The 26,128-nt window shown below is 36.9% G+C and overlaps 2 protein-coding genes across 5 annotated transcripts; both read right to left on the bottom strand.

Moving 5' to 3' along the window:
• Nucleotides 1–12,106, bottom strand: LOC103706039 (3beta-hydroxysteroid-dehydrogenase/decarboxylase). 3 transcript variants are annotated; one of them, XM_008789994.3, is made up of 11 exons: nt 11,473–12,100; nt 11,210–11,380; nt 10,222–10,338; nt 10,045–10,124; nt 6,903–7,104; nt 5,685–5,802; nt 5,273–5,447; nt 3,871–4,027; nt 1,378–1,444; nt 1,020–1,284; nt 1–341 (listed from the first exon to the last, which is right to left on the bottom strand). In XM_008789994.3, the coding sequence occupies exons 1-10, from the start codon at nt 11,965–11,967 to the stop codon at nt 1,121–1,123; spliced, it is 1,746 nt and encodes a 581-aa protein (XP_008788216.2). In that variant the 5' UTR covers nt 11,968–12,100; the 3' UTR covers nt 1–341; nt 1,020–1,120. The 3 variants fall into 3 exon arrangements, with proteins under 3 accessions (XP_008788216.2, XP_008788217.2, XP_038970289.1); XM_008789995.3 differs by having other exon boundaries at nt 6,903–7,101; XM_039114361.1 differs by lacking the exon at nt 5,685–5,802 and having other exon boundaries at nt 5,269–5,447; nt 11,473–12,106.
• A 3,396-nt stretch (nt 12,107–15,502) lies between these two features.
• On the bottom strand, nt 15,503–26,074 carry LOC103706041 (hydroxyacylglutathione hydrolase 2, mitochondrial-like). 2 transcript variants are annotated; one of them, XM_039114352.1, is made up of 8 exons: nt 25,962–26,074; nt 23,591–23,776; nt 19,101–19,304; nt 17,468–17,591; nt 16,755–16,855; nt 16,361–16,451; nt 16,172–16,242; nt 15,503–15,984 (listed from the first exon to the last, which is right to left on the bottom strand). In XM_039114352.1, exons 1-8 carry the CDS (start codon nt 26,004–26,006, stop codon nt 15,838–15,840), a joined length of 969 nt encoding a protein of 322 aa, XP_038970280.1. In that variant the 5' UTR covers nt 26,007–26,074; the 3' UTR covers nt 15,503–15,837. The 2 variants fall into 2 exon arrangements, with proteins under 2 accessions (XP_038970280.1, XP_008788218.2); XM_008789996.4 differs by having other exon boundaries at nt 16,172–16,270; nt 16,377–16,451; nt 25,962–26,073.
• Between the last annotated feature and the right edge of the window lie 54 nt (nt 26,075–26,128).

Raw genomic sequence — 26,128 nt, 5'->3', positions numbered from 1 at the left:
TAAAATAATGAATGATTATACCAGAAAAAAAATCATATAGATTATCAACAAGCAGCTATTTTTAGCAATGGTAGTTATCCATCTACAGACATCCTTAAAATTTGTGTAAATTTAAGATATATGCCAGCCTCGAGAATGACTTGTGCTCAGTAATATGCAAATTCCAGTAATCCCAGAAGACAAAAGGGGGAAAAAAATCCAAAACAAAATGTCACGAAAATGTTTGATTTACAATTGGCAACAACGAGGACTGAACAGCGAGAAGTACGTGGATCAACATTTGGCAGTATCCCTGCATGGCGAATTCAGAATCCTTCTGCTAAACTTTGTTAGTTTGAGACCTGAAAGAGGTGCACCAGAATTCTTTTCAGTCACAGAAAGCATCAAGTATAGAAGAATAGCGCCGACTAAATATCACATGGGCCACTTATGATTAGAATAACGTACTAACAGGCTGAGGTTCTCCGAAGTTAAAAACATTTCCATATTCTCCTAAGGTGTAGGCATTATACTTTCCACCATGAATAACAGACATCAAGGTGACAAACTAGTTCTAAAAAAAAAAAGTAAGATCTTTTTCTGCATTTCGTTCCTATCTGAATCTAGATATCAATAAACAATTAATATGACAACATAGACTAGTCCAAAAAAATAATTCATATAAGTGAAAAAGTAAGTACTCATATATTGCATCGGCATTCGAATAACTATACTCTGAAGGATGATGATGCCAGCAGGCTGAGCTTGTAAAGTCACTAGGTGTTGATAGCAGCAAACTGGGTTAAAATCCCATCACCTGTTTTCAACCTGGCTTCCTCTTATCCTAGTTCTCAGAAAAAGCTATACTCTAAGGGACATGAGACCACCAACCCTAAAGTTGACAAAGAATGCACAAAAGGTGGTAATGTTGAAACTCATTGATATTGTGAATCAAGTGTACAATGACAAATAACTCATGCATGATGAGCTAATAGCTGATTATCTTAATAACATGCTTAAATTAATAACTCTATGAATACCTTTTTCACATGAAGAACACTTCCCAGAGCTGATCAATGGATATCCAACAGAAAGTGAATGAGTTTCGTGGTGCTTTATTTAAGGCCCCAAGCAGTTGTCCTCAATTTTTTAACTCTTGCAAATACGTCACCAAGAAACTAGGTAGATTAGCAACCATTCTTTCCTTCAACTTCCTAATTCCAGCAGATGCAGTTGATACTAATTTGTCAACCTCCTCTTCGCACTGTTCATATATTATGAAGAGGCTAAACAAGCATGTCAAACCTGCGTTGATGGGAAAAAGCGGTGAAAAAGCTGACAATGTTGAAAAAGTGATTGTATTTGGAAATTAATGGTAGCTTCAATTTGAATCCTTACCAACACCAATCAATGCTGACAGTGGAAAAGGCAAAAGCAACTTGACCACATACAAAAATCCAGCTGCCTGCAACAATTTAGTTATGAATTAACAAATGATAACATCAATGTTACCAAATACATTCAAGTACACTTAAACCAAGGTTTGAAAATGCATCCTTACCTTAGTACAATGGAAACCCTTTTTTTTATTTTTTTTAGGAATCGTTTCAACAAACAAGATATTTCACAATTGACATGAGACCAAGACTTGGTTTTGATTTCAGTTTCAGCTGGCTCCAGAGAGTCTCGGTTTCTACAGTTTCGGTGATTTTGGAAGTTTTGCTCTAAGTTTCGGATTTTCGATCAAAAATCAATAAAAAAATTGAAAAAAAATGAAAAAAATGAAGAGAGAAAAAAAAACAAGAAAAGTTACGCCACAGTTTACAGTGTTTTGTGTTATATAGGTTCCCTGTTTGCATAATTTTGTCAAATTGTAGGCCAAGACTAATACCGCATATAATTGAAATTATTGAATTTAAGCATCATATAGACATATATATTCTTCACATACTGACATTCAATTAATTCAAAAAGTCATTATATTAAGAAACTATGAAGCTTTTTAATGCCTATTGCATTCATTTCCCTTCTATTTTTTTATTAGAATAGGCATTTTTTCAAATATTTTTTAGATCAAGTGGGTATTCAATCAAATGGATGCCATTTTAGAACATCATGTTTATTTTATATATAAAAAAGATATTATTGCTGTGAAATGTCTCATAATTATTTGTTCACAAATCACAATCGTCTTTATAAAGTGCTATAGTAAGAATCTTCCTAGAGTCCTTGGCTTGTTAAGATCATATTTATTATCTATCCCATCTTTTAATTGAAGCAATAAAGAAAAATAATTGAAATACAGCTTATCTACATACATAGTAAAGATACAACCCCAACATTATTGGAATTGCCAAAATAAAATATAAAAGTGACATTTTTTTGTTAGTCTCAACCAGTCTTGCCGAAACTGTCAGAACCACCAAAACTAGACCAAAACCGGCCAGTTTTGGCTGACACTGATCAAAATTTGAAAGTGAAAGTCAGTTTCGGTTCAGTCTTGGCTCAAATTCGGCTGAAACAAATCAATTTTGGTCAAAACATAAAATCTTGACCAAGACATTTGCCACATTCATTGTCTCCTTGCACAGGAAATTACCCTAGTTGATATACATGGAAGAAAATCATATCTTAATGAAGTAATAAAATAACACTTATACAAGTTACTGTGGTGGTAATATAATTCTAGCAGTACAGCATTTTGAGAACCCTCAAAACTGGCAATGACTCCATGTGAAGGTGTAGAAGTTGGAGGTTTGGTTGTCTGTTCAGAGTCCACGGCCACTCTGGATTCCCAAATGGTGGCAAATGAGTGTGTGGACATCAATCTCAGTCCATGCATGACCGTGCATGATGGATGAAAGGAAAGATGGGCTAATATACTGTTACGAGGATAGAGGGGCTAAACTTAGCGCTCCAACAACCATTGCACCAAGGAAGATCTAGCAAATTGAAGCACGCGCATTCCCCATTCCCACTTCCCTCTCCCTCTTCCCTTTCTAACCATGCCACTTCTCTCCTTCAGACACCATACCATGAATCACCTCAGCTAGCTGCTTCGCCTCACCATGGCTGGCACCCTGCTAGCAAATGGCTCCCTGCAACTCATCTCACCAACACTTACAGTCTACCAAACCAACTCCTTTTGCAACCCTCCACTTCCTCCACTTCCTCCACTATTCACCTCCAACAAATGAAAGCATCTAAAATAGGTGGACGGTGGAGGCAGAGGAAGGAGGCACTCGTGGTAGGTGCAAGGTGAGGTTGAGGACGAGGGAGGATAAACGTAACGAACGTTGGAGTAGGAGGATGTGATGATGGTGGTAGTGTAGGTTGGAGGACATGGAAACATAAATTTTTGAAATAAACATGAAATAATACATCTATGGTACATTAAGTTACAATGATAACGTATTTTGGAAATATAGGTTGCAACCAGAGGATCATACAAAAAATGATACAGGTCTCGCCTCTCTCTCTCATGTGTGTGCTGCAAGACCCACGTTAAGCTATATACTTGACATTCTGCACATCTATAACATTCAAAATACCAAAAACCAAAAATGATCTCTAGTGAGGTTTCTTGCCAATTCAATTGACCAATCCATATTAAAAATTTGTCAATAGCAATATAAAAAAGGTTTGATTTGACTTATGATTTTTCAGTATTCAAACTACCAAATGTCAGACCAAACAGATTCTGCACAATTCTGTTGACCTACCTCTGGAACATCCCAACATGGGGATTCTGATACATATACAAAGCATGCTTTTAAAGGAGAAGCAAAATTCATGCTCTAATGTATAAGGTGAAGTTTTAAAATGCAAGCTAGCAGGAATAAGCAAGTAATCACAAGTACATGCCAAGAAATTCTGGTCATTCCAACTAACCTTGAAGAAAACATTCCAGTCATCGCCTTGGGCCAGTAACTTCAACACAGAAACTACTTTGTTCCATAGAGATGCCATGGTGATAAATGATTGTCTCACAGTTGATTCTGAGACTTGAAAGTAAGATGAGGACATCTTCTCCAGATTGAAACCAAACCTGTAGAAAGAATGCTGTACTCAGGATGCCAACATTATATACAAAAGCGTACCATTTTCATGGGCTATTAGAAATAGTAAAGATCGATCAGGCTCAGATATAAACTAAAGATTGCATTTATAGTAACTATAAAAATAACCTACACAAATTATGATGATACATGTTAAGTTGTTTTTATGACTAAATAAATGCACTCGTGTTCCATGTAAATGTAAGAAGGTCCACAATGTCATCTATTATTGCTGCTGACAGGTTGTTATAATATGATGGTCAAAAAAACTGGTGTGTGAAATGCTGTTAGAGGAGGAAGTGCCATCTATTTGGCAATGGGGTGAGAAGATGCATTGGTTTCGGATCTACCCCTACAGTCTGAAAGGTTAAGCACACAGGGCCTTATGCTTGACCAGATCCCCATTGTCAACCTTCCTGCACAGGAGAGAAGATGCTACAAACAGGATACATTTAAGATTTCTTTGTAAACTTCTTGTAGAGTCTCCTAACCAACAGATTGTTTGCATGGCTGGTTAGATCTGATGAATAGAAGAAATAGATCTTTTATTCTTCTGTAATTTGGTGGTCCACTAGGAGACAAGAAGAACTAGAGCATGTTAAGAAAGCGCAAAAGGGTGGAGGTCATATACGATGAAGTCAAAAGCAATGGTGGAGATAACAGGGATTCGTTTATTATCTCATTGATTTGGGAGGATTGTGCAGGAATGGTGGGTCAAATAGGCATGAAAGTTTTCATGAATTCAAGCAGGTTCGCTAGTTCAGGGCTATGTACAAATAAATTGACGTTTTCTGACTTGCAGGTGGTACTGTTGGGTGGGTGCTGACTGAATAATGACAAATGTCTGCTGGTTCTTTTTGCCACACCGCCTAAGTGATTGAATTCTGCAATATCTCATCACCATCACAAAACTTTGCAATTCCATATCTCAAATAGTCAGAAAACAAATAACTAACAAGATGCCTCTAGAAGAACTAAGCACCGTTAGGTTGTTTTAAGCATATTGGCAAATGTAAGAGCACTCTCTGTTACCTTACTGATGGCTTGGACTTTCCTAACAAAGTATAAAACAATGACAAATAACTCAATGCATTAAACCTCATGAATAGATGTAATGGTAACTGGAAGATACTGCACATCTTAGCATCTAGGACAAGAATGATCAAAATAATTCCACTATTACTAGATATTATTTCTAAAGCACCATGCAGAATTAGGTTAATAGTGATACCTACATGGATGAAGGTACAAAGCCATGGACAAAGAGAATGACTGCAACCAGCAATAGGATTTTGGCAGTTGATGAGATAAAAGTTCTTCCAGAAAGGAGGAACCAGTAAAACAGCATATAAGATGAAAGGAGATATGTAAATGTCTTCCTTTCATCTCGCCACAGCAATATATCAGCAACTGCAATACGACAAAATTCGAAGTTAACTAAAGAACTGAAAACAGATATCCACAGCCATCATATGAAAGGACACACTGTGACGTCCCAAACCAACAGCAGAAGAAAATTAAAAAAGAATTGCGCAGCTAAATTCAGGTAATTCTTAGATCTTTTCCATTATTTTCTTATTTTAAATTAGTCAAGCAGTAATCCACCCCCGGAAAAGAAGAATGTTTAGATGAAGCTATTGGTCCCACCTACTCCACTTCCTAACAGTTTATCTGCTTTTGATGGGGTGGTAAAATCTCGCTTCCTTGAATAAGCCGAGTCTTTAGCTAATTGCAAGAATGATTCTAGAGTTGACATAACACCATCCTGTAAATGCACCAATCAAATATAAAAGTATAAAAATTTCATCAAATGAGAGGGTCAAAAATTTGTCACCAGCACAAAATCAATGACCACAAATTATTTAAAGCGTTTTTGTCAAAAGGTGATATTTCTAAGGATATGTAAGTTAGACCAAGCACTAGGCATTTTGGTGCACATCCTTTAAAAAGTTCTAAGAAGTAAATAAAATAAAAAAAGAAGTTTGTATTTAAGAAAGAAATGCCTAAGACCTCGTTTGGCAGAGTTGTTGGTAGTAGAGCTTTCGGAAGTAGAGCTTTTTGAAATAGAGCTTTTATAAAAAGCTATTTGCTATTTGATAACTACATTTCTAAAGTGTTGTGAGACTTTAATATGTGTTTGGTAAACAAACTGAGAAAGTACTTTTGGTATGACAAAATGACCATAAAGGATATTGCATAGTATTATACAACAGAGCATAATAAAATATAATATATATTAATACATAAATATATAATATAGTATAATATTACTATAATGGAATATAATATTATTATAATATAATAATATAATATTGTATACTATAGTATAATAATATAACATAATTTGACATTATATAACATAATATATCAATGTATTATGATATAATGTAATATAATATTATATTTATAGTATAATACAATAATAAAGGTATAAAATATTATAATTACTATCATTATATATATTAATATTATCATTTTTTGTAATTATTATATTTTATCATGAGTATTTTAGTATAAAAAAGGAAAATTTTATAGCTCAAAATAGCTTCCTGACGGGGCCTAAAACTATTTTTCCGGAGAAGCTCCACCTAAAAAGCTGTTTTAGTTTTCTGGCCTAAAACAACTTTCCAATTTTTTTATCAAACACCCCCAGTCCATCTAAAAGTGCTTTTGGAGGGCCAGAAAGTGCTTTTGGGCCCTCCAAAAGCTCTGCCAAACAGGGCCTAAAACATCACCCACCCACTTGCTTCCTTAAGTGGGCAGTAATAGCATGATTTGAGAGTACATTAGGGAACACAACCCAAAGAAATAAACAATCAAATATGAATATTTTGCAATAGAAGAAAAATCAGAAAGCATACTCACCTCCAAGGATATAATTGGCGAGTATCCAATTAGCCTTTTAGCTGCAGAACAATTGAAAGTCCTTGTGCATGAGAGAGTGTAAGTGATTGCAGGAGTAAAAAGTGGACTGGATGGTATGCCAAAGCCCAGCTTCTCGCGAACTTTATTGGCTAGCACAACAACAAGCAAGACAAGCTTGACAGGAAGATGAATTGTAGGCCTGCTGTTAATTGTATATAATCATTTCCATCTGAAAAGAATCAAGCTAAATTCATTCCATAAATATAGAGGGCAAAAAGATTAAAGAGCCTTTTTCTGTGCTTTGTGATGGGACACGGAAGTTACATCAAAAGGGGTATAGATAGAAATATTTAGTTTAGATAACAACTTTAACTGTGCTCACCTTTTTTGATGAGTTCAAGTTTCAGCAATGACCATGCCTTTCCAACTATCAGAAACGAAAGTTGAAATGCATGTATGCATGCATGAGAAAGTTTCATCCCTAAATGCTATCTATATGATACCATAAAAGTCAAATGCTTGTATCACTGCAAGGTACAGTTTGAACGTATACAATTTTTGAATTCAAACAAAATTCCTTTTATTTTTCCTCTTTCGTCATCAAGCAAAGTCATGCTAATCCATAATCTTGTGTCTGAACAATAAAAATTGAACTACAAAACCATAAATTCAGTAATGCCGTAATATATCAAAAACTTCATTTGGGACAAGTTTGGTTGCACATCTTTGTTAACCAAGAAGAGAACTTATGTTCGATATTTAAATGTTATAACTACACACTAGTTCTCATGAATTTGGCACAATACAACATAATAAAAAGAAAGGATTTCAGGTGTAATGTGGATTCCTACAAGGAAAATTCTGGATGTCGTGTTGGAGACAGGATGATGGAAGATTGTTGCTTTAAATTTAGATTGCTTTTTTTTTTTTTTGGGGGGGGGGGGGGGCATCTGATCTCTTTCTTTTTCTTTCCTTGTTTTCCTTATTGCTATTTTCCTGTCAAAGTTGTTTATCATTTATGCTAGGGGTTCATCCTGACCTAGATCTGGACCATTCACTTGATAGGCTTCACTGAATCTAATCCAACTGGTTGAATGCAGGTGGATTTAACTTTTCTGTATAGGCCCAACATTTTGAACTATTGGTTACTATTAAATGGTTGAGTATGGTTCAGTATGCTTATACTGAGCTCAGTTGGGAATTCAAGTCCAGATTATAACCATTCCTAGCAAATTTGGGCATGAGTTGGTTAAGGGTTGCACCCCTATCTATCTTATTTGACATGCATAATTAAGAGTGCATGTGGATCTAGCCATGTTTGGTCCAAGTTGACACAAATCAAAGTGAATTCTTGTTCAGGATTTATGCCCATGGATTAGGTTGAGTTAGGTCTGATATAGGTTTCCAACAGGATTTTATGCACCTGGGATTTATTGATTACTCTTCTTTTTAGTATGTTAAGCTATGTCTGAATGATTGGGTCAGGTTGCAAGTTGCTAGACTGATATAAAGCAATGGTCAGGTTGAAACATGCTAAAAATATTCATATCATTTGGAAGTTTCAATCCAAAATCAATACCTTGAGTCAAAAATTATGGGATGGGCCCTATATGTAATTTTGAGGTCAGCAAAATTACAGTCATACAAGCTTTGAATCATATATTAAAGCCTAGCTTTTTTAAGAAAAAGCAATGGTTAGCATTGAACTTTGTGAAATCCAAACCGCAAACAGTTAAATGTAAAAATATAATGCACAAAAAAGATTTCAAAGCAACCTAATAACAGTCTCTAAAGTTTACAGCCAACAAGTCATACTCCAATATGTTGTTTTCGTCATTTATTTTTATCAGTTGCCACTCCAATTCCCATCTACACCTTAATAACTACCATCTCAAGGGTGGCTTTTAATTAGCATGCAAATTTTTTAAGGAAAGACCCCTAGTAATCATAAACAAGGTTTTTATCAAACAAACCAAAATAAATTATGTGAGAGGTACAAAGTTTTTCAAGATTGAATGTATTCAAATCAGAAGCTGCAGGTTAACAAGTACATGAAGAAGAGGACAATGTAGTTATTGCCTCTGAGAATGAATTTCCTGAAAGCAGAACCCAACAAATAAACTAAGAAACCCTAAAACTTTCCTGCTAAGTACCAATTGGGACAATGACTAGCAGGAACCTATTTGGCTACTTCACAAGGAATCTTCTTTGTAATCAAGAGGCTAATGGAATTTTCAGTTGTTTCCCAACAAATTGAGTGGAAAGAAGAGGTCCTTGAAGAGTGTCACAAATTTGTTAACCTTCAATAATCCATTGGGCAAATAGGGATTTGATCAAGATTTTTTCCCCTAGAGTACTAAAAGCAAGCATGACGTTGTTATGAACATATGGTGTTACAACGTAAGTTCCCTCTTTGTTACAAGTTTTGACTTACCATAACTACCGGGCGATGCTTTGGCCAACTTAATTATCGTGTTCTGTGCCACCATACCTATCAACTCAGAGAGCAAAAATATACCTAGCATCAAATTTACCAACTACGAAAGACAGTGCACTGATAAATGTCAACATTATATCTCATGCTTTCAACTCTGGTTTGTATAACACTTGAATAAACCTTATCTTCCCTGACCACCAACTCTTTCTGCACTCAATACCATAATAATGTAAGCATATACCAAGAAAAAAGGACTCAAGATAAAAGCATCAATTACCTTTCCTTCAAGCTTTAAAATCATAAAAATTACTGTGCTTTCATACACTCATACATAAGAAATGCACTTGAATATACATATACATGCATGCAGTATATACACTTTTCATTTCCAAGTGGTTGATGCAACTAAATTTTATACTCAAAATTTTGAACATTAAGCCAAGACCATTGTTGAGTCAAAGAACTTTGCCGAGGGATTGCGAGGTACCTGCCTCAAAGTCATAAAAAGTCCTCTAAACATTCAATTATTCTAGTTTGATGACCACAAGATTAAGAAAAAAAAAGATTGCAACATTCAGAAATAAGTCTACCTATGTACAATCATGTATAAGCAAGATTATTCTTAAAGAAACCATAAATTAGTTATTTGATGGACTGCAAATATCCTAGAAGAACAAGTGAAGGATAAATCTCTAAAGGACTTACCTTTGATATCCCAACCCTTCCAGTATGTTAGAGATAAAATCCCAAAGCTCCACAGGTTGATGATTAGTTATAAAAATTGGCTGCAATATTTGAAGTGTCAAAGGATAGAACCTCAGCTTAGAGAGAGAAAAAAGTAGCAAAAACCATGTGATGTTATAATATACTTAGAAGTAACACCTTTCCAGCAACAGAGGTTGACTCTGAACGTAAAGCTTGCTCTGCACAAATATTGGCATGGGCCACGTTTTCCACATATGTGAAGTCACACATATTTTTACCAGTTCCTATGATGAACTGAAATGAGAACCTCTTGGTTACTTATATGAAGTTCAAATATTCCTAATATTCAATTATATGAAAGTACACAAATAAGACATGCATTCAACAAGGAGAGATGTACACAAGTATAATCATATTTGCATGCCAGAGGCAGAACCAATAAAACTAAGCACAAGCACTAGATCCCGGTCAATATAGGCCTTTTCATGTCCATTTTGGAAAAAGTGTACAAAGATTTTACAGGTCTCTCCCTCCATCCCAACCGTTCCATTCTATCTGGTACCCTCTTGTCATTGAGACTTCCTTCGATTCTTTGTTTCATTTAACCGGTTTAGTCAATCTGTTTTTTTTTGCATATAAACCCATATATAACTTCACCATTTCTCGTCTACGAAAATTTACCTTATCTTTCTCAATTTTGTCATGCTTATCATATGTGCGCGTATTCTGTACCTACACATCTGAAAATTTACCAGCCTCTCAAGTATGTAAAGTTTTTCTCCTTTGGGCTATATAACATGCAGCACAAGAAGCACATGACGACACCTTGTGTCCAGCAAAATATTTACTAGACTATCTTAGTGTCGGAGTGGTGGATGATAAGGATTATCATTATTAACATTCAGACTACAGATTTACATAACATAATATCGACCATATCTAAAATTAGCAGTGCATCTCATGCCAAACATCATTAAGAGAAGCACCAAAACGGGCATAAGAGGAATCAGACTCTAAAATAATCATCTAAGTTTATATCACACAACATTCAACTAACAAATCAATTCCCCAGGGGGAAAAAAAATTCTCCCTTCAAAATTACATCAAACCCCAATCAGAAAACAACCACATCAGAATTAAAGAAAAATAATTAAAATTGCCAAACCTTAGCAAGGCCTAATCTTGCTGCCGCCACGAGAAACGGCAGAAAACTCGAATCTCCCGGCCCGAACGGATTGCTGGGGCGCAACACACACGTCGATAACCCATCCCTCCCGTTAGCATTGAACACCAAAATCTCCACCTGCGCCATCAATTCACTCAAAACGCCCTCGAACTGCATCAAACCAACCGCAAAACCCACCAATTCATTAAATTTTCAAGAAAGAAATCAAGAGAACGCAAACGATCAAACGGCACCAAACAAACCTTATCGGGATAGCGCAACGACTCATCGCCGCCATCGATCCCATGCACCCCATCGAAGACCACGTCGGCGGAGCCGGTATGCACGAGCCGCCGTACGCCGCACGCCCGGCAGGCGGCGATAAGGTTCTTGGCTCCCTGGACGGTCTCCGTATAGAGACGGTAGAAGTCCGACGGCGGCAGCGGCGGCGACAGAACCGCGGGAGGGGCGACGTGGAAGACGACGACGGAACCGGCAACGGCGTGACGGAGCTGGGAGCTGTCGCGGAGGCCGACCTGGAAGTAAGAGGCCCGGCCGGATCTGATCGAGCCGGAAAGGAGCGGGTCGGCGGAGGGATCGGGAAGCGGGAGGGGGTCCGCGATCCGGACGGTCCAGCGGCCGGATTTGAGGAGGGCAGAGACCAGCGACCGGCCGACGAAGCTGGACCGGCCGAAGGTGACCGTGCATGCGAGCGAGTTCTCGCCTGTCGGCGCCGAACCGGGTTCGTCGATCGCCATGGATGGATCGAGAGAGAGAGAGAGAGAGAGAGAGGAAGCGGAGAGAGGGGTGGGAGGACGGGAGAGAAAACGCTTCCGTTACTAACGGTGTTTTGGCGCCGAAACGGTGAGGAACGTTTCGGGTTGCCGTTTTGATATCCTCCTTCCGGGAGTTCAAAGCGGTCAGTTTCTGGAGGCACTCGGAATGCTTGGCTGGCGAGTACATAAAAGCCAAAACCACATTGCCATGGATCAGAGTCAGATAATATTTTGATATTTTCTTTCTCTCTCTGCATGCAGTTAAAAATGTTATTTTTGAAGCTATGTTGATACCATGGTGATGCTATTACCACTTTGGATTTTTCCGGAGAATTTTCCATACCTAAATGAGCATATGACATAGTAAATTTGAAATGAGCACATAAGAAATATGAGGTCTAAAGACCCTCGTGCTGATTGGAGCGAAGCGGGCGCTTGATTGCCCTAAATTGATCTTTTTTTTGTCGTACCCTGAATCGTATCGATCGGTCAATTGCAATAACATTTACATAGAAAGAAGGCTTCCAACAATTAAAAAAAAAAAAAAGCATTAGGTAATTAGCTAATTGCAGCAGTTGAGCTCAAATAGCTTCCCATGCCTAAATAACCATATGTCACCTTTACTGTTACCAATGTACTAGCTACAAAGGTTTCTTCCATCATCCGTTTCCTAAGTTTGCATTCATTTATCATAATATTTGGTTTATGAGTGTAGTACTTTTATAAGACTAATTAATATCTAAACTTATTTAATAGGACGGAAACAAGATGAGCAGCTGGCTGGCCTGTACTCCACTTCTTTCATGCACCACCTTATGAAACAGATACTGTGTCATGTCATACGTACCTTATGCCAAGGTACTCAAATCCAGAGCCTCTCCCGGAAGGCAAAGTTTCCAACCTTCCGGAACTACAAGAACTATTTTGATGGTCATGTACATAACTTGAAACATTTTTTCAAGACTTATCCTTTTAATTTTTGTAGTTAATAATAATAAACTTTTAGGAGATGGCAACATGTTTCTTTCCATGGCCTATAGTGAATCATCTCATTTGACAATGCCTCGATCTCTTGGCATGGAGCTAATTGCTGCTCTTTGATTTATTATGAGACAAATTCACAAATTTTGGACTTGTTTAGTTTCCAACTTTTTTCACTCAGCTCTCACCAAACATCAAATTTACTGTGGTAGGAGATGAAGAGAAGCCTAAAAGGAGCTATTTTTGCTAAACTGAATGTTGCCACCTTTGGTAGAAGATTAATTCCAAGATGAATGTACCTGATCTCTTAGCTGTTTGATCCTGATTTTGGGAACTAAAGAGGAGGGGGGAAGAAGAACATTTCCCCCCCCCCCCCCCAACTTTCTTCATTATTTCAATGAATTGAGTGAAGTTTTCCCCCCTACTTTATTTTTAAAAAAAATCCAGAGTATGAACACTATAATCATCTTGTACCAACCTCCCAGTCTTTTGTTGTTTAGTTTTAACGATAAAGCATGAGTTAACTTCATTTCACCGCTTAAGATTACGTTCTCATCCCACATTACTTTTTATGATAAGATTAGAGTGCATGATGACTGGAAGGATGAAAGGATGATGAGCAATATATATTTGTTAGCTGAACCTGGAACAGTTCGTTAGGTGAACCAATTTGGTTCGATCCTTTAGCAGAACCACATCAAGCCAACCATCCAACAGCAGGGAAAGGAGCCTAAAGGGAGCTATCACCATCCACCATTCACATTTTGTTTGGTGGCTGGTGCCTCACCAACTCTCCTTAAAGGATTTGGTACAATAACACTAGAATTGCCATTTAACAGGAGTACAGAGATATCTACAACCAGAAGTTTGTTGCGCCCTGGCATGTTCTAGCTCTATGTTGATGTCTACTAATTCTTTTCATCAACAACTATTGTATAATTCAACTTCAATTTCCTTATCAATATTTTGAGATGTTCTCCAACTATAGCATAATTTTACTCGCCTCGCCTCGGACACCCCTCCTTCATCCTCTTGCACTTCCTGCCGGCCCACCTCACTAAACCCCTCGATACCGTCGTCGAGGTCGCCAATCTCACCATTGCAGTCCCCATGGATAGAGGAGCTCATCGGCGATGGCAGTACCGCCAGTTGATGAGGCCTCTCGGCGGCGGTGCTGTACTCATCGGAGAAGACGAGGCTGAGCATGTCACTTATGCAAACATGAGCATTAAGTTCTTAAGCGGTTCAGAGAGCTCCACCACTGGCAAAATATGAGGAGAAAGAAACGTTGCAGGGAGTCTGAAGGGATTGTAAGAAGAACCACCGAGGCCATGCTGGCTGTTCGGTTGATGCTTCTGATCTAAAGATCTCTTTTTACATGGGAGACGAGAATTCGGAGTAGAATTTGATTCCACGATGCATCACAATTTTTTTAAGAGAAAAGGAGAAAAAAGAAAACCCATCACATTGTAATTATTTAGGTATAAATTTTTAGAAATGCACCATCCGAATACCGAATCCATGATTAGGTGTTACCACCGAAACAAGTCTTAGATTACTTTCACGATTTTATTTTGCATTTCAGTATCTCTTGCAGTGTGAAATCTATAAATTTGAAGGTGCCAACTTTCCAAGTTAGTAAAGTTTGTGATAATTGTATGGAATGGTCCAAGATCAACTTCCACCTTCACCAAATTTGAAAGGTATTTTTTACCGTCCCTTTGGAGCTTTTTCTTCATCAAAAAAGGAGCCTTTGTAGCATATTGAGTCTCAACATGCGTCTTAAGATCCCAATCTAGGTGGCATCTCAATTCCGTCACAGTGGACCCCAGTCCTAACCTTGAGTAACTCTTTCTGGCAATTAATTGGAAGCTGGAATAGGAAGATCCTTTCATCAATTTTGTTCAAATAATAATAATAAAAAAAGGAAAAGCAAGCACTTGCCACTATGGCCATGATAACAAGGTTTCCCACTATTTATCAGTTCAACATGACTAATTTATAAATTAGGACTTGAATGATGCATCTCTTAAGTACCAGAATCTAGATAATTATAGCATGGATGGGTCTCCTAGCCCTACCCCTCTCCTGCTCATTATTTTTACTATTATAATGCAGACTCCAAGGAATGAAATGCATGCGAATGAACTGCATGGAAATCAACTTAATTATTAATTAAAGAAATTTTGCACAAAAATCAACTTAATTGTCAATTTTGCTTGAAAAAAAACCAACATTTGCATCCATTTTTAAAAATTTGTGAAATCGTTATACCTTTGCTCTTGCTCTTACTTGCAAGAGCAAGTAAAATAAAATATGCGCATTCACCTACTGCAGACTGCTCTGGCAAAAATAAATAATATATATATAAAATAAATAAATAAATAAATGTGTCTTTTCTGCAAATGTGAAAATAAAGTCAACTTTTACCGCAAAATCCCCTACATACAACTCTAAAATGTTTTGTCATAGCTTCACTTGCTCCTCAGATATCCCAAAATTTTCCTTTGCCAGAAGAACTAATAGCAAGAAATGCTTGATAACAGAATTGCGATCCTTGTCATTCTTTCCACCAACAATCCTTGATAACACAAGTGTATCTTGCACAAGGTGATGTTATAACAAGAACGATGCCATACATAAATCCTGATACTTTTTTACTGCAGTATAGCATATTGGCAGTGTGCAAAAAGAACATAAACACTGAATGAGATTGACATTGGAGGAGGATTTCACATGGTGTCCAACAATGTAAACTATCCGCAGCGAAGGAATTGATTGTAATTGGGCATATTACGAAGAGGCGATATACATATATTTGTTTCCCATGAAATAATACAGACCTGTGTCAAGTCGAGCAAGAGCACTGCCTTAAAAGTTATCCTTTGCTTGGCGGATGACACCCAAGGCTTGCGTATCACTTGCAGCAGATGGGATTTTCAAGTTCTGCCGGATTTCTGGACTGGAGGTGCGCAGAAATGGATTACAAAGTTTTTCTTTCTTTAGTGTAGTTGGAACCTAGGATACATGCACAAAATTATCTGTCAGAATCTAAGTAAATCACAAAGTATCGCTAGTTTTCACTTCGAAAATGCGCTTTACTCAATTGAATTACAATATCACCATGTGGCCTGACAGAAACAATGCAAATCATGTATCTTTAATCACACTCAAGTCAATAAATCTAGGAGATTCTGGTAGTTACCGTTGGCAGCTTCTTACTGCGGAGGTGAGCTACATGTGCCGCGTATTCTTGAAGTGCTTCGTTATTGGGCTCTATGGACAAGGCAAACTTTAAATTACTCTGTTCAAGTTTAAGTAAACCATGGGTTCTGTCAGAAGCAAAAGCAAAGCAAATTCTGATAAGCAGATCACAGTGTGGCCACTCACAGACCTACAGAATTGCATACCAGCGTATATTCATGGCCGCAATATATGTTTGTCTCATCTGGCAAAGACATAATCTTTTGAAGTGAAGAAAACATCTGCAGCAGGAGAATTTTGCAGATTCTTATTATAGAAAAATCTGCTGAAACTACATATAAGATACAATTATATTATATGATTCTAATATTAAATGCATGCATTATGAACTTCATTTCTTGAAATGATAGTATGATTCTAATATTATATATATGCATCGTATTTATTTCTGTCTATTGTACTTTAGGGCACAGAAACAGAGGTTAGTTTGCTCAAACAACCAAGTCAGATCTTCAGCAGATGAAAGTAATTATTGGGGTAGAATCCATGATTGCAAACAAAAAATTCTGAGTTCAGTAAAAAACCTCTTCTGGGTTTCCTTCAAAAAGTTTACCACAAGATAAGCTAAAAATAGTGTCCCCCGTAAATATTGCTCCACATCCTGGAAAGTAATAGCTTACATGACCTGTTTAAGGTTCCAGAAAGCAAGGTTTAGATTAGAAGAATATCTGGCATATTTATTCTAAATAGTATACTACATGCCTAGATATAACAGCTCTAATATGTACATAGTAATCCATGTTCTCTAATTGTCTTGGTTATTCAAAAAATTCAGGTAAAACAGTTCAAGAAATGTCCAGAATGGTTTTGTTAAATATCTGCACAAAAGAAAGTATAAGTTAAAAAAGTTATAAAAATTCAGAGAAGGGTGTGCACATCTATTAAGTCATGAAAAGACTAGAAAATAAATAAGAAAAAGAATGACCATAACTGAAAAAATTGTTACCAGGGTCATAGGTAAGTAAAATGAACTATTAATAATTACAAAGAAAAAGACTTCCAATTCAGACCTTTATAAAATAACCGTGTCATACGAACAAGTAAATTTGATCGTTAGTAAGAAACTCCCATGCCTAAAATACAAAACAAAAGAAAGCATCGAATAGATTATTTTTGTTCGTGATAAACCACGAGCAGGAAAAGCATTATATGCATAACCTAATGAGGCAACCGACATATCACATGAAGTTGGAAAAAAGTAGATCCGTTAGCTTCAGGTGATTTTTATAAATTTGACCTTTTGTATGACCAGGAGTTTCCATCACAAGCACCTGATGACCAGCAAACATCCATGTTTCCCCATCATGAAGGGCTATGTCAATGCCGGGAATTCTGTCCCTGTCCTTGCTGGAACCAATCACCTATATTCAGAAGATGAAGTCACTGAACAAGATTATAAGAAGGCTTAAAACTTCCCCAAAACAATCTATTTATTTGTATACATTTAGCATGCATCTTACTTTGCAGAACAGGAAAGTAATATGCAGCTACATAACTGTGCTATTCTGCAACACGTAGGCTTACTCTAGATCCATGTTTATCTGGATTTTCTTTCTACATGGAAGTGTGACTGTGTGGTAAAACAGGTTAACTGTCTAGAAACATCCACTGCATGAAATGGACTACCACAAAATATACTTTATGTGCTCCTCATCCTAAAAGGTAAGTATGCTAGGTCATTAGCACACTAAATATTGCCTATTCAAGGTTAGTACAAAAGCAACCCACAAAAAAACATGGCACATATTCAACTTAAGTGTTTAAAAGAAATAATATCAAATGGGTGTCATAGAAATATTAATATCAGTAACATTAAAAAGAAATAATGGCATAATACTATAGCACTAGAACAAGAATAACAGAGTTGGCCAAAAGAAGGAAAGTTTATTTACAGAAGATCAGAAGCAAGAGTTATGTCATGAGAGTGACCACTTTATTTGTACAGGTCCAGTACATTCTTTTAAAGAAAATTATTTTGAGCCAACATCAATGAATATAGACTCATGATACAGTAGGGCTAGGCATGAATATAGCTGTAATAAAGGTTATACTTAGCAAAGTAAAAATATCTAGGTTTTTCTAGAAGTGAACTCTACAATATTCATCTCTTCAGTCTCCATGTAGTTGAATTCTTTGAAAAAACCTTCAATAGGCATGAAGGGAAAGAACAAAATAAGTGGGGCTGGGGGAAAAGAAAACTTGAACTTGGCCCTTGTTTGGAGCACAGATGAGTCTTAGGGAGGGCCAAATAGGCCACCATGAGAGATCACTCTTAGGTTCATAATTTATTTCCTGTATATGTACTGGAGACCGGGACCTTCTTTCTTCTAGTTTCTAGCCTACAATGAAAAAAGTAAGGGATTAATCAACCCTAGAACATGGACACTTCCAGCTTTGTCGTTTTTCTAGCTGGACATATACATGAGAGGACCGTAAAGGCTCATTCTAAAGTCCCATAGACTGATGATGACTTGACAACCCACAACAAAGCAACATCTTGGAATGCTTTTGATTAAAATCATCCATCCATTTGTCCATATAGAATCAATTAAGCACGTTCAGCATCATAAAACTTTGGACAAAAAGCTTACTTCTACTACATAAAACTCAGCCCATTATGGTACACTACTGATCACTAGTCTACATGAATCACCAAAATTAAGGCCAAATAGCAGAGAACCTACAAACTTCAGAAATCCTTAAATACATGAAATAAAAGCTGCAGAGTAAAAACTAATTATTAAAATGTGACATACGACATTCTCTTTTCATAGAAGTGGAAAAGGACAATGCTTTTAAAACAAAAAAAGAAGGTAAATTGGTCATCTCAGCTACTTTTCTAAAATCAAAATAGAGTAACTGCATCATACCTTTGCACCATACCTTGCTTTCAACTCCATGTTTCCACCAGTATGATCATAATGATGATGAGTGTTTAGTATATATGTTAGGTTCTGATTTTTCCTTTCCAGTGCATTTATAACAGGAATAGCTTCAGAAGGGTCTACAACTCCAACTGTACCTGTATCCGTGTCATGCAAAAGATATGCATAATTATCTTGGAGGCATGGTACCTAGCAAAAATATACAACAAATTAACATTATGAATGAATACATGAATTAAGAGTGGTTTCCATGTCCAGATACTTTTAAGAGATCAGCATGAAATATCAGACAACTATAAGCGGACAACACTATCTACTGAGAATGACTAATGATGACAGATGAATCACTTTGTAAGACCGGATTTCCAACAGTTGTTACAAGCCCATACTCAAAGATTGAGAATTTACAAAAGCATTATGTATAACATCCACAGGATATATGCCAGCTTGACAATTTTGACAAGATTTCTGAAACCAGGCCAAGGTTTCCGATTGAAGCAGGGCAGCCCATTTTCACTAGCCTCCCGCCATTACGGGTATGGGGAGGGTCAGATATATGCAATCTTACCCCTACATGTGGAGAGGCTATTTCCGTGTTTCCAGCCCATGAAATTTTTTGATTGAAGCAAGGTGAATATTTAAATCCATATAGATTGTAAAGCCAAATAAAGTAATTAGAAGAAATCATGGCAAATTTTCAACGAATATTAGTGTAAGCCAAATAAACAGAACCTAAAAAGTAGTATAAGGGCTTTAGGCCCTGTTTGGCTGCTGGACTGCCTAATCACTGGATGTTATCTGCAAACTGAGAAGTTTAAAGGATCAAAACAGTAACTCTGGAAAAGAGTCCCAATAATCTGGGGAGGTCGTCGATGATTTCGCTCCTAAAAATTTGGATAATTTTTTCTGAGAAATAGGTGATTTATCTTCTCAAAAAACCAGGACATTCGGTTCCAAAGTTCCTCCAATTTCTCAAAATTTTCCAAGATCGATGTTTTACATTTTCAAGACCTCAACCCAACCAGAAGATCTTATCCGGGAATAAGCTGTTCTGGCATCCAACAGGCTGTTAGTATGACAAACAAGGACCTTTGGCTCAAAATAATATAGTCCATTAAGGAGGTTTTGTGCTTAAGGCATGAAGAACTTAGTTTTAAATTTAAAAATTGATAGATAATAGAAGAGGAAAGAAAGAATGAACATTGAGAACGCATTTCAAAGTTTCCAAACCAAAATGGCGATTCAAGTTTTGATCGTGAACCATGTGCCCCTACATGTATATATAAATGCATACATGATTGTCGATTTATCAAAGCTATCCAACTGTTTCTTCAACTCTAGGTAGCAACAGTTTGGCTAAATATGTCAGGAGTCATGCTCAATCAATAGAACAAAGAAATATCTAAGATATCTCAAAATGCTATATTAGTCAAAATGGTTGGCACAACTTGAAGTTCTGCCCTCTTAATATTTTTATAGTTTCAGATCCTATGGGCCTTTTCAAGTTTCAAAACACAATTACAGAAAATTGTCCATGCATTGTTTTTCTTTTGTGCAGGACAAGATTATGGTGGCCGTTTCACTTATACTTCAAACAGTTTTTCATACAGTGTGTCCTAATTTGAATTGAAAGGTCAATGATTTTTTTTTTTTTTGATAAAGGATGAAAATCATTTCCTTGTCTCAACAGCAAAAGAATGTCAAAACAATGCCTGCATAGATACACTGCTCGAAGACTACCAAACAGATATAGTGACGCTTTCAGGTGGGATCTAGTCCAGATACTTCCCAATCTGAACTTGGACCTCTAGGGGGTTCAGGTTTAAATTGTTGACCCAAACCTTACCCATCCAAGAATTATGTCAGGTTCGGGTAGCCAGAACTTCGTAACACTCACTCGGTCTGTCGGGCTGGTGGTCCAAATATGACAAGACCATTACCTTACCAAACACTCACCATGTTTGAATTGGTATGACACAGTCCAGGTTCAAGTCGCAAGTAGGTGGCAACATTTAGTAAGTTCAATTACCTTCATGTCTTCAAAACAACTCAATAATGACATATGTTACAATTAATAAATTTTACAAGAAACGTGAAGGATATAAAAGCAAAGACATACATTACATACAAGGTAAACTATCAGGTCCAGGTAAGGTTGGGTTCATAAAAATCAATCATATACCCTACTGCGTAGTATAATCAGGTTGGATACACTTGCACCAGATCAGGACTCTAAATTTTAAATGGGTCTATTTCTGAACCGGTACCCAACCCATATGTATACAGATTTAGATTACGTTCAGCTAGGGTCCAGGTTTGTGGGTCACAAGGATGACCTTAGATAACAAGCCATACACAATTTAGAGTTTTAGACTATTTAGAATTATGTACAAAACATGTATAGATAATGTAGCTACATGATTAACAAAACACCGCATAAAATAAATGTTACTCTTAGGCCCTTTTGGTGTTAGGATAATGAAACCAAGTTGACAGGGTTCTCTGAATAACTTCAGACCAAAAATGGAGGGATTAACCAGATAGACCCATTTTACCATTTTCACAGAGTAAATTTACCCAATTTATTTAGGTTAACCAGGCTAAAGTGAGTAAAAGGTGGGTTGACTATGTGTTCCTGCTCTATCTCCTTTAAACTCATTTAGTCCAGGTGTAAATAGCCATTTGGCTAAGTAATTGGGTTAAGGGGGTCTCTTCCACATAGTCCAAAACAGGGGAAAAGAACCTTAGAATAATGGAACTGAAATTTTGCCTAGGATGCCAAAGAATGAAAGAATATGAGCAGGTCGCAAAGAATGATATCTAACACAGACTCAAGTATTTTCTATTAAAAAAAGCAATTAATATCAGGTGCAACTCATAATATGAAAGGATACAATGATCGCAATGACAAATGTTACCATTGTGCCATGTTATTCCACATGGATGACACAGGATATGTAGCTAAAGGTGGGAAAAATCGGATAAGTACTGCAAACAACGGATAGAGTATGCACTCAACTTTTTGTGGTAATAAGAAGACTGAACACACGCTTTCTTAGTTGCTTGATGGCAAAGAAGGTTATGAGGACCACAATGAACTACCTCAAGCTGAAACCAATATGGTTTTGTGTAAACGTAGGTTACACAAAAAAATAGAAACAAGAATTATATAAAACTATGTTTTTTGCGAATAAAAGAATTATATTATATTAAATAAATCAAAAGAGAGAACTACACTATCGATCAAGGTTTGTCGTACCAATTGATACTTTACCGTACTGAGTGTACCATACTGAACAGCATACCGACACTATAATAGGATGGTACCAGTATGGATCCAGTACCGAGATGGTGAACCTTGCTAGCAGCCCATCGTGCTATTAAAAAGAAACAGGATTACAGGGTGCGCAAAACAATGACTAAGTTTGACAAGGATGAGTTGGTCCTGCGACACCATGCGAAAATACAACCTCAATATTGTCACCCAAATGCAATTAAATTAGTTGGGATGCAGTGGCATTTATAGCTATAAAGATGAACAAGATGGACTAAGGATCAAGAAAAATAAAGATGACAGGGCAGGTGTTGCATCATTAGGAACTTTATCCTAGAGTCATTAGGACTGCTCGAACTTCGTCACGTATCAAGTCCTTCAACAAGGCCCAGTACATGGCTAAACATGGGGGAATGATTATGAATAGTAGACTTTCCTATATCTACATACTGTCAGAAAGTGACAGCTCCAGCTGCATCATGATGGCAAACAGCCTCTTATTGCTACGGATATCATGGATATGGACATCTGGTTTAGGCATTACAGTCTAGCTAAAAGCATCAGAGAAATATATAACCCAACTATTTGACAAGCAAATGGATGACCAAATATTCTGCAACTTCATTGATCCCTCGAGACTTGCAAGGAAAGTTAACAGATGATTCAAACCAAGCAGCTCAAGTGTGAGGTGTTGAACAATGACAACTTAACGGTATCCAAGTTGAATCAGTCAGATGTTTGGCATAATGTCAATCTAAAGAAACAAATCTGCAATTTCACATGCTCAAAGCCCCATCTTATTTTAATATATCTCAAATTTTAAAAACTATTTTTCTAAAATAGTGATCCAGAAAACAGCACATTGATGCTAACATTATGTAGATGGTTATATACTGCTGTATAGGTTAAATGATGCTCCAGAAGCATAAATAAGTGGATCTCTCAGAGATATATACAAGATTTTGGAAAGCACATGTTAAGACTTAACTTCTAGACATAATAAAAAAAGCCAAAAGGCCTAAAGATAACTTTCCCATGTAGCTTCTCAGGGACAGGAAATTTTTTTAGTTGAACTATTGAAGCATTGAGTTTGTTTGAGTTCAAAGAACAACAACAAACAACAACAACATTCAATAGGTTTGCTCTGAACATGTATAGAAGACATCCAATAGAAAAGGTCTAAAAGTATAAGAGAACTCACCAATTCAATTTGCAAAGAAGATGCCACATTAGTAATATTACACAAAAGCCCACCAACACCATATGCATGATACCCTCCACACAAAGTCTTGATAGGCCTCAAAAATACAGTCCCAAAACTATATAATATATGTTTTCCAAACCAGTGTTTTCCCATGTTCGGCCACATGCAAGGCCGTCCTCTTACCTGAAAAAGGTATTCTTACTATAAGAGTAGAACAAGCAATTAAAGCCATCATATAAAGGGAAAACAAATTCTTCAAGCATAGTTTATGCAAAACGAGATGGAAGAATTGAATTAGTGAAAACAAGGGAAAATAGAAGCGCAAATATAGATTTGTGGACTATGACAGCCCAGACTATAGCACTACTAATAAAACAATTGTTTCCAGGGAAACTGCCACATTGCAAGGAGTAAGCTACGTATGATTTAGGTAAACTGATATACTAGTATTATTACTTTATGTCATGATCATCATGGATGATCACCAAATAAAAAGTATATCTCACAATTTTTCCATACTTCAATTTTATTCCATAGATATGTATTAGATCATTTTTGGGTCATACAACATTTTTAGGTCAATAATCTAGATATGCTTTGTTAACACCTCTACATTAGAAACGTCAAAGGATGAACAGAGTCAGTTGCTGGTCTGCCTAGGTGCCTAAGCACTGCCTAGGCACTTAAAAGTTTACCCCAATCCAAGGTTTGCTTGAATAACTCCATCTGCCCTAAGAGAAGTATTTGTCCCTTCCAATGTACAGGGTTCTGACAATGTTCTCCAAAAGATATAATAACCTTACTAACACTCCTCCAAGGTGCATGGCAAGTTGGCAACAAAAAATCAGGTGAACCAATATCTCTTTTAGCCACTCAGTGAGAGAAGAACATAAATGGTAAACCTATTATCCCAAGTACTTGAAATTAGAAGAAAGTAGGGGACTGGAAAGAAAGAAAATAAAAGCAAGAGTAGGATTTTATCTGGAACAGGAGTGGAATTTTTTGTTATAAATCCATCATTTTATATTTAGGCTTTAAAGGTGGAGATAACAGAAGACTCTGGGAAATGTGCTATAATTGGTGCCTGGTGATGCTTCTAAACTTAGCCTTTTCCCAGAATAGACTCCTAAAACAATCTCCCACCTGCATTAAGATAGTGAATCCACTCAAGGAGCCATCATTGACTAAGTAAACTAAACCAAAAACCATCCAGTACACACACACACACACACACACACACAGAGAGAGAGAGAGAGAGAGAGAGAGTAAAAATCAGAAGGATCAGGATTCAAGATAAAAAATAACAAACTAAAGTAACAAAGGTTTTCCAACAAATTTTAGTTCCCGCTCCTCTATTCAAACCATAGAAACCCTAGAAAAACCCTCTATCTTCTTATTTTCCTCGCAATTCTCTTTGTTGCTGCAAGAAACCAACAAATTGAACCCTCTGGAAAAAAAAAACCCCTCAACTTCATATTTTGTGGCCGCCTGACAATGCAGTTACACAAATCTAACTCCTCATCTTGCATCACAAACTTCACATTCAAGTCCTGCTAGTTGGTGGCAGAAGAGTGTGGTTGCTTATATTGTCCTTGTGTCATATATATTTTGTTTTATCTTATTTCATTTTTGCCTACCATAACCATATACCTGACTGATGGATTAACTCCACAATCAAATCATCTTTACGCTTGTTCATTTTTCTCTTCTTGAATTTTCTGAAAGTTGTTCACTACTTCTCAAGATAAGCGCAAGAATGCTAAATGTGACGCTTCTCCTAATGCATATTTTCAAACAACAAATGCATTCCTACCATTCAAAAAGAAAAAAAAAATCTTATCTTTGCAGCAACTAGGCATGGATCAAGCGAAAAAAATTCTCGCAGCAGTAACCTATCACAAGAACATAAGCCGGCTCGTCGAAACAACCTCCCAACAGGCTCCGATGCCACAAGAGTTCCAAACGCATCATAGTTTCCATTATCAAACCCAAACACGTCCATCATTCCGCAAAACATTCCCAATTCTCACATCTAAACGTCGAACGGAATTCTCTCCCTAATCACAACGTCCAGATCAACCGATTCAAGACGAATCACATACGATGCAAAACCTCATACATTTCGAATCATACCAGTCTCAATAATAACATACAGATACATTATCGAAACATTACAAGAGAATGAGAATCTACGCTGGAAAAAGAATCGTCAAAAACAAAAAAAAAATCCTATATATTATTTTAAACAGATCCGACACAAGGAATCAGAGATCAATCAAAGATCCAGAAATAAAAATAAAAAAAAGGAAAAAAAAAAGAGAGAGGAGAGAATGAGATTGGAGTTGAGAGGGAGAAAGGAGATTCGAACCCTGGAACAGGGAAAGACCATGAGGGAGGAGGCCTTGGAGAGCATGACGACGACTCCCAGAGAGGAAGAGAGAAAGAAGGGGAGGCTCTGCTCCACTTCGGGAGGAGGGAACTGGACCCCGCATTTATTAAATGAACGTTTTTGGTCGATTTTGCCCCTGGTCTTCG

The sequence above is a fragment of the Phoenix dactylifera genome, chromosome 1 (genome assembly GCF_009389715.1).
Source record: "Phoenix dactylifera cultivar Barhee BC4 chromosome 1, palm_55x_up_171113_PBpolish2nd_filt_p, whole genome shotgun sequence".
NCBI classification, from domain to species: Eukaryota; Viridiplantae; Streptophyta; class Magnoliopsida; order Arecales; family Arecaceae; genus Phoenix; species Phoenix dactylifera.
The sequence above is the reverse complement of the archived record's forward strand: the minus strand, read 5'-3'. Positions and strand labels throughout refer to the sequence as shown.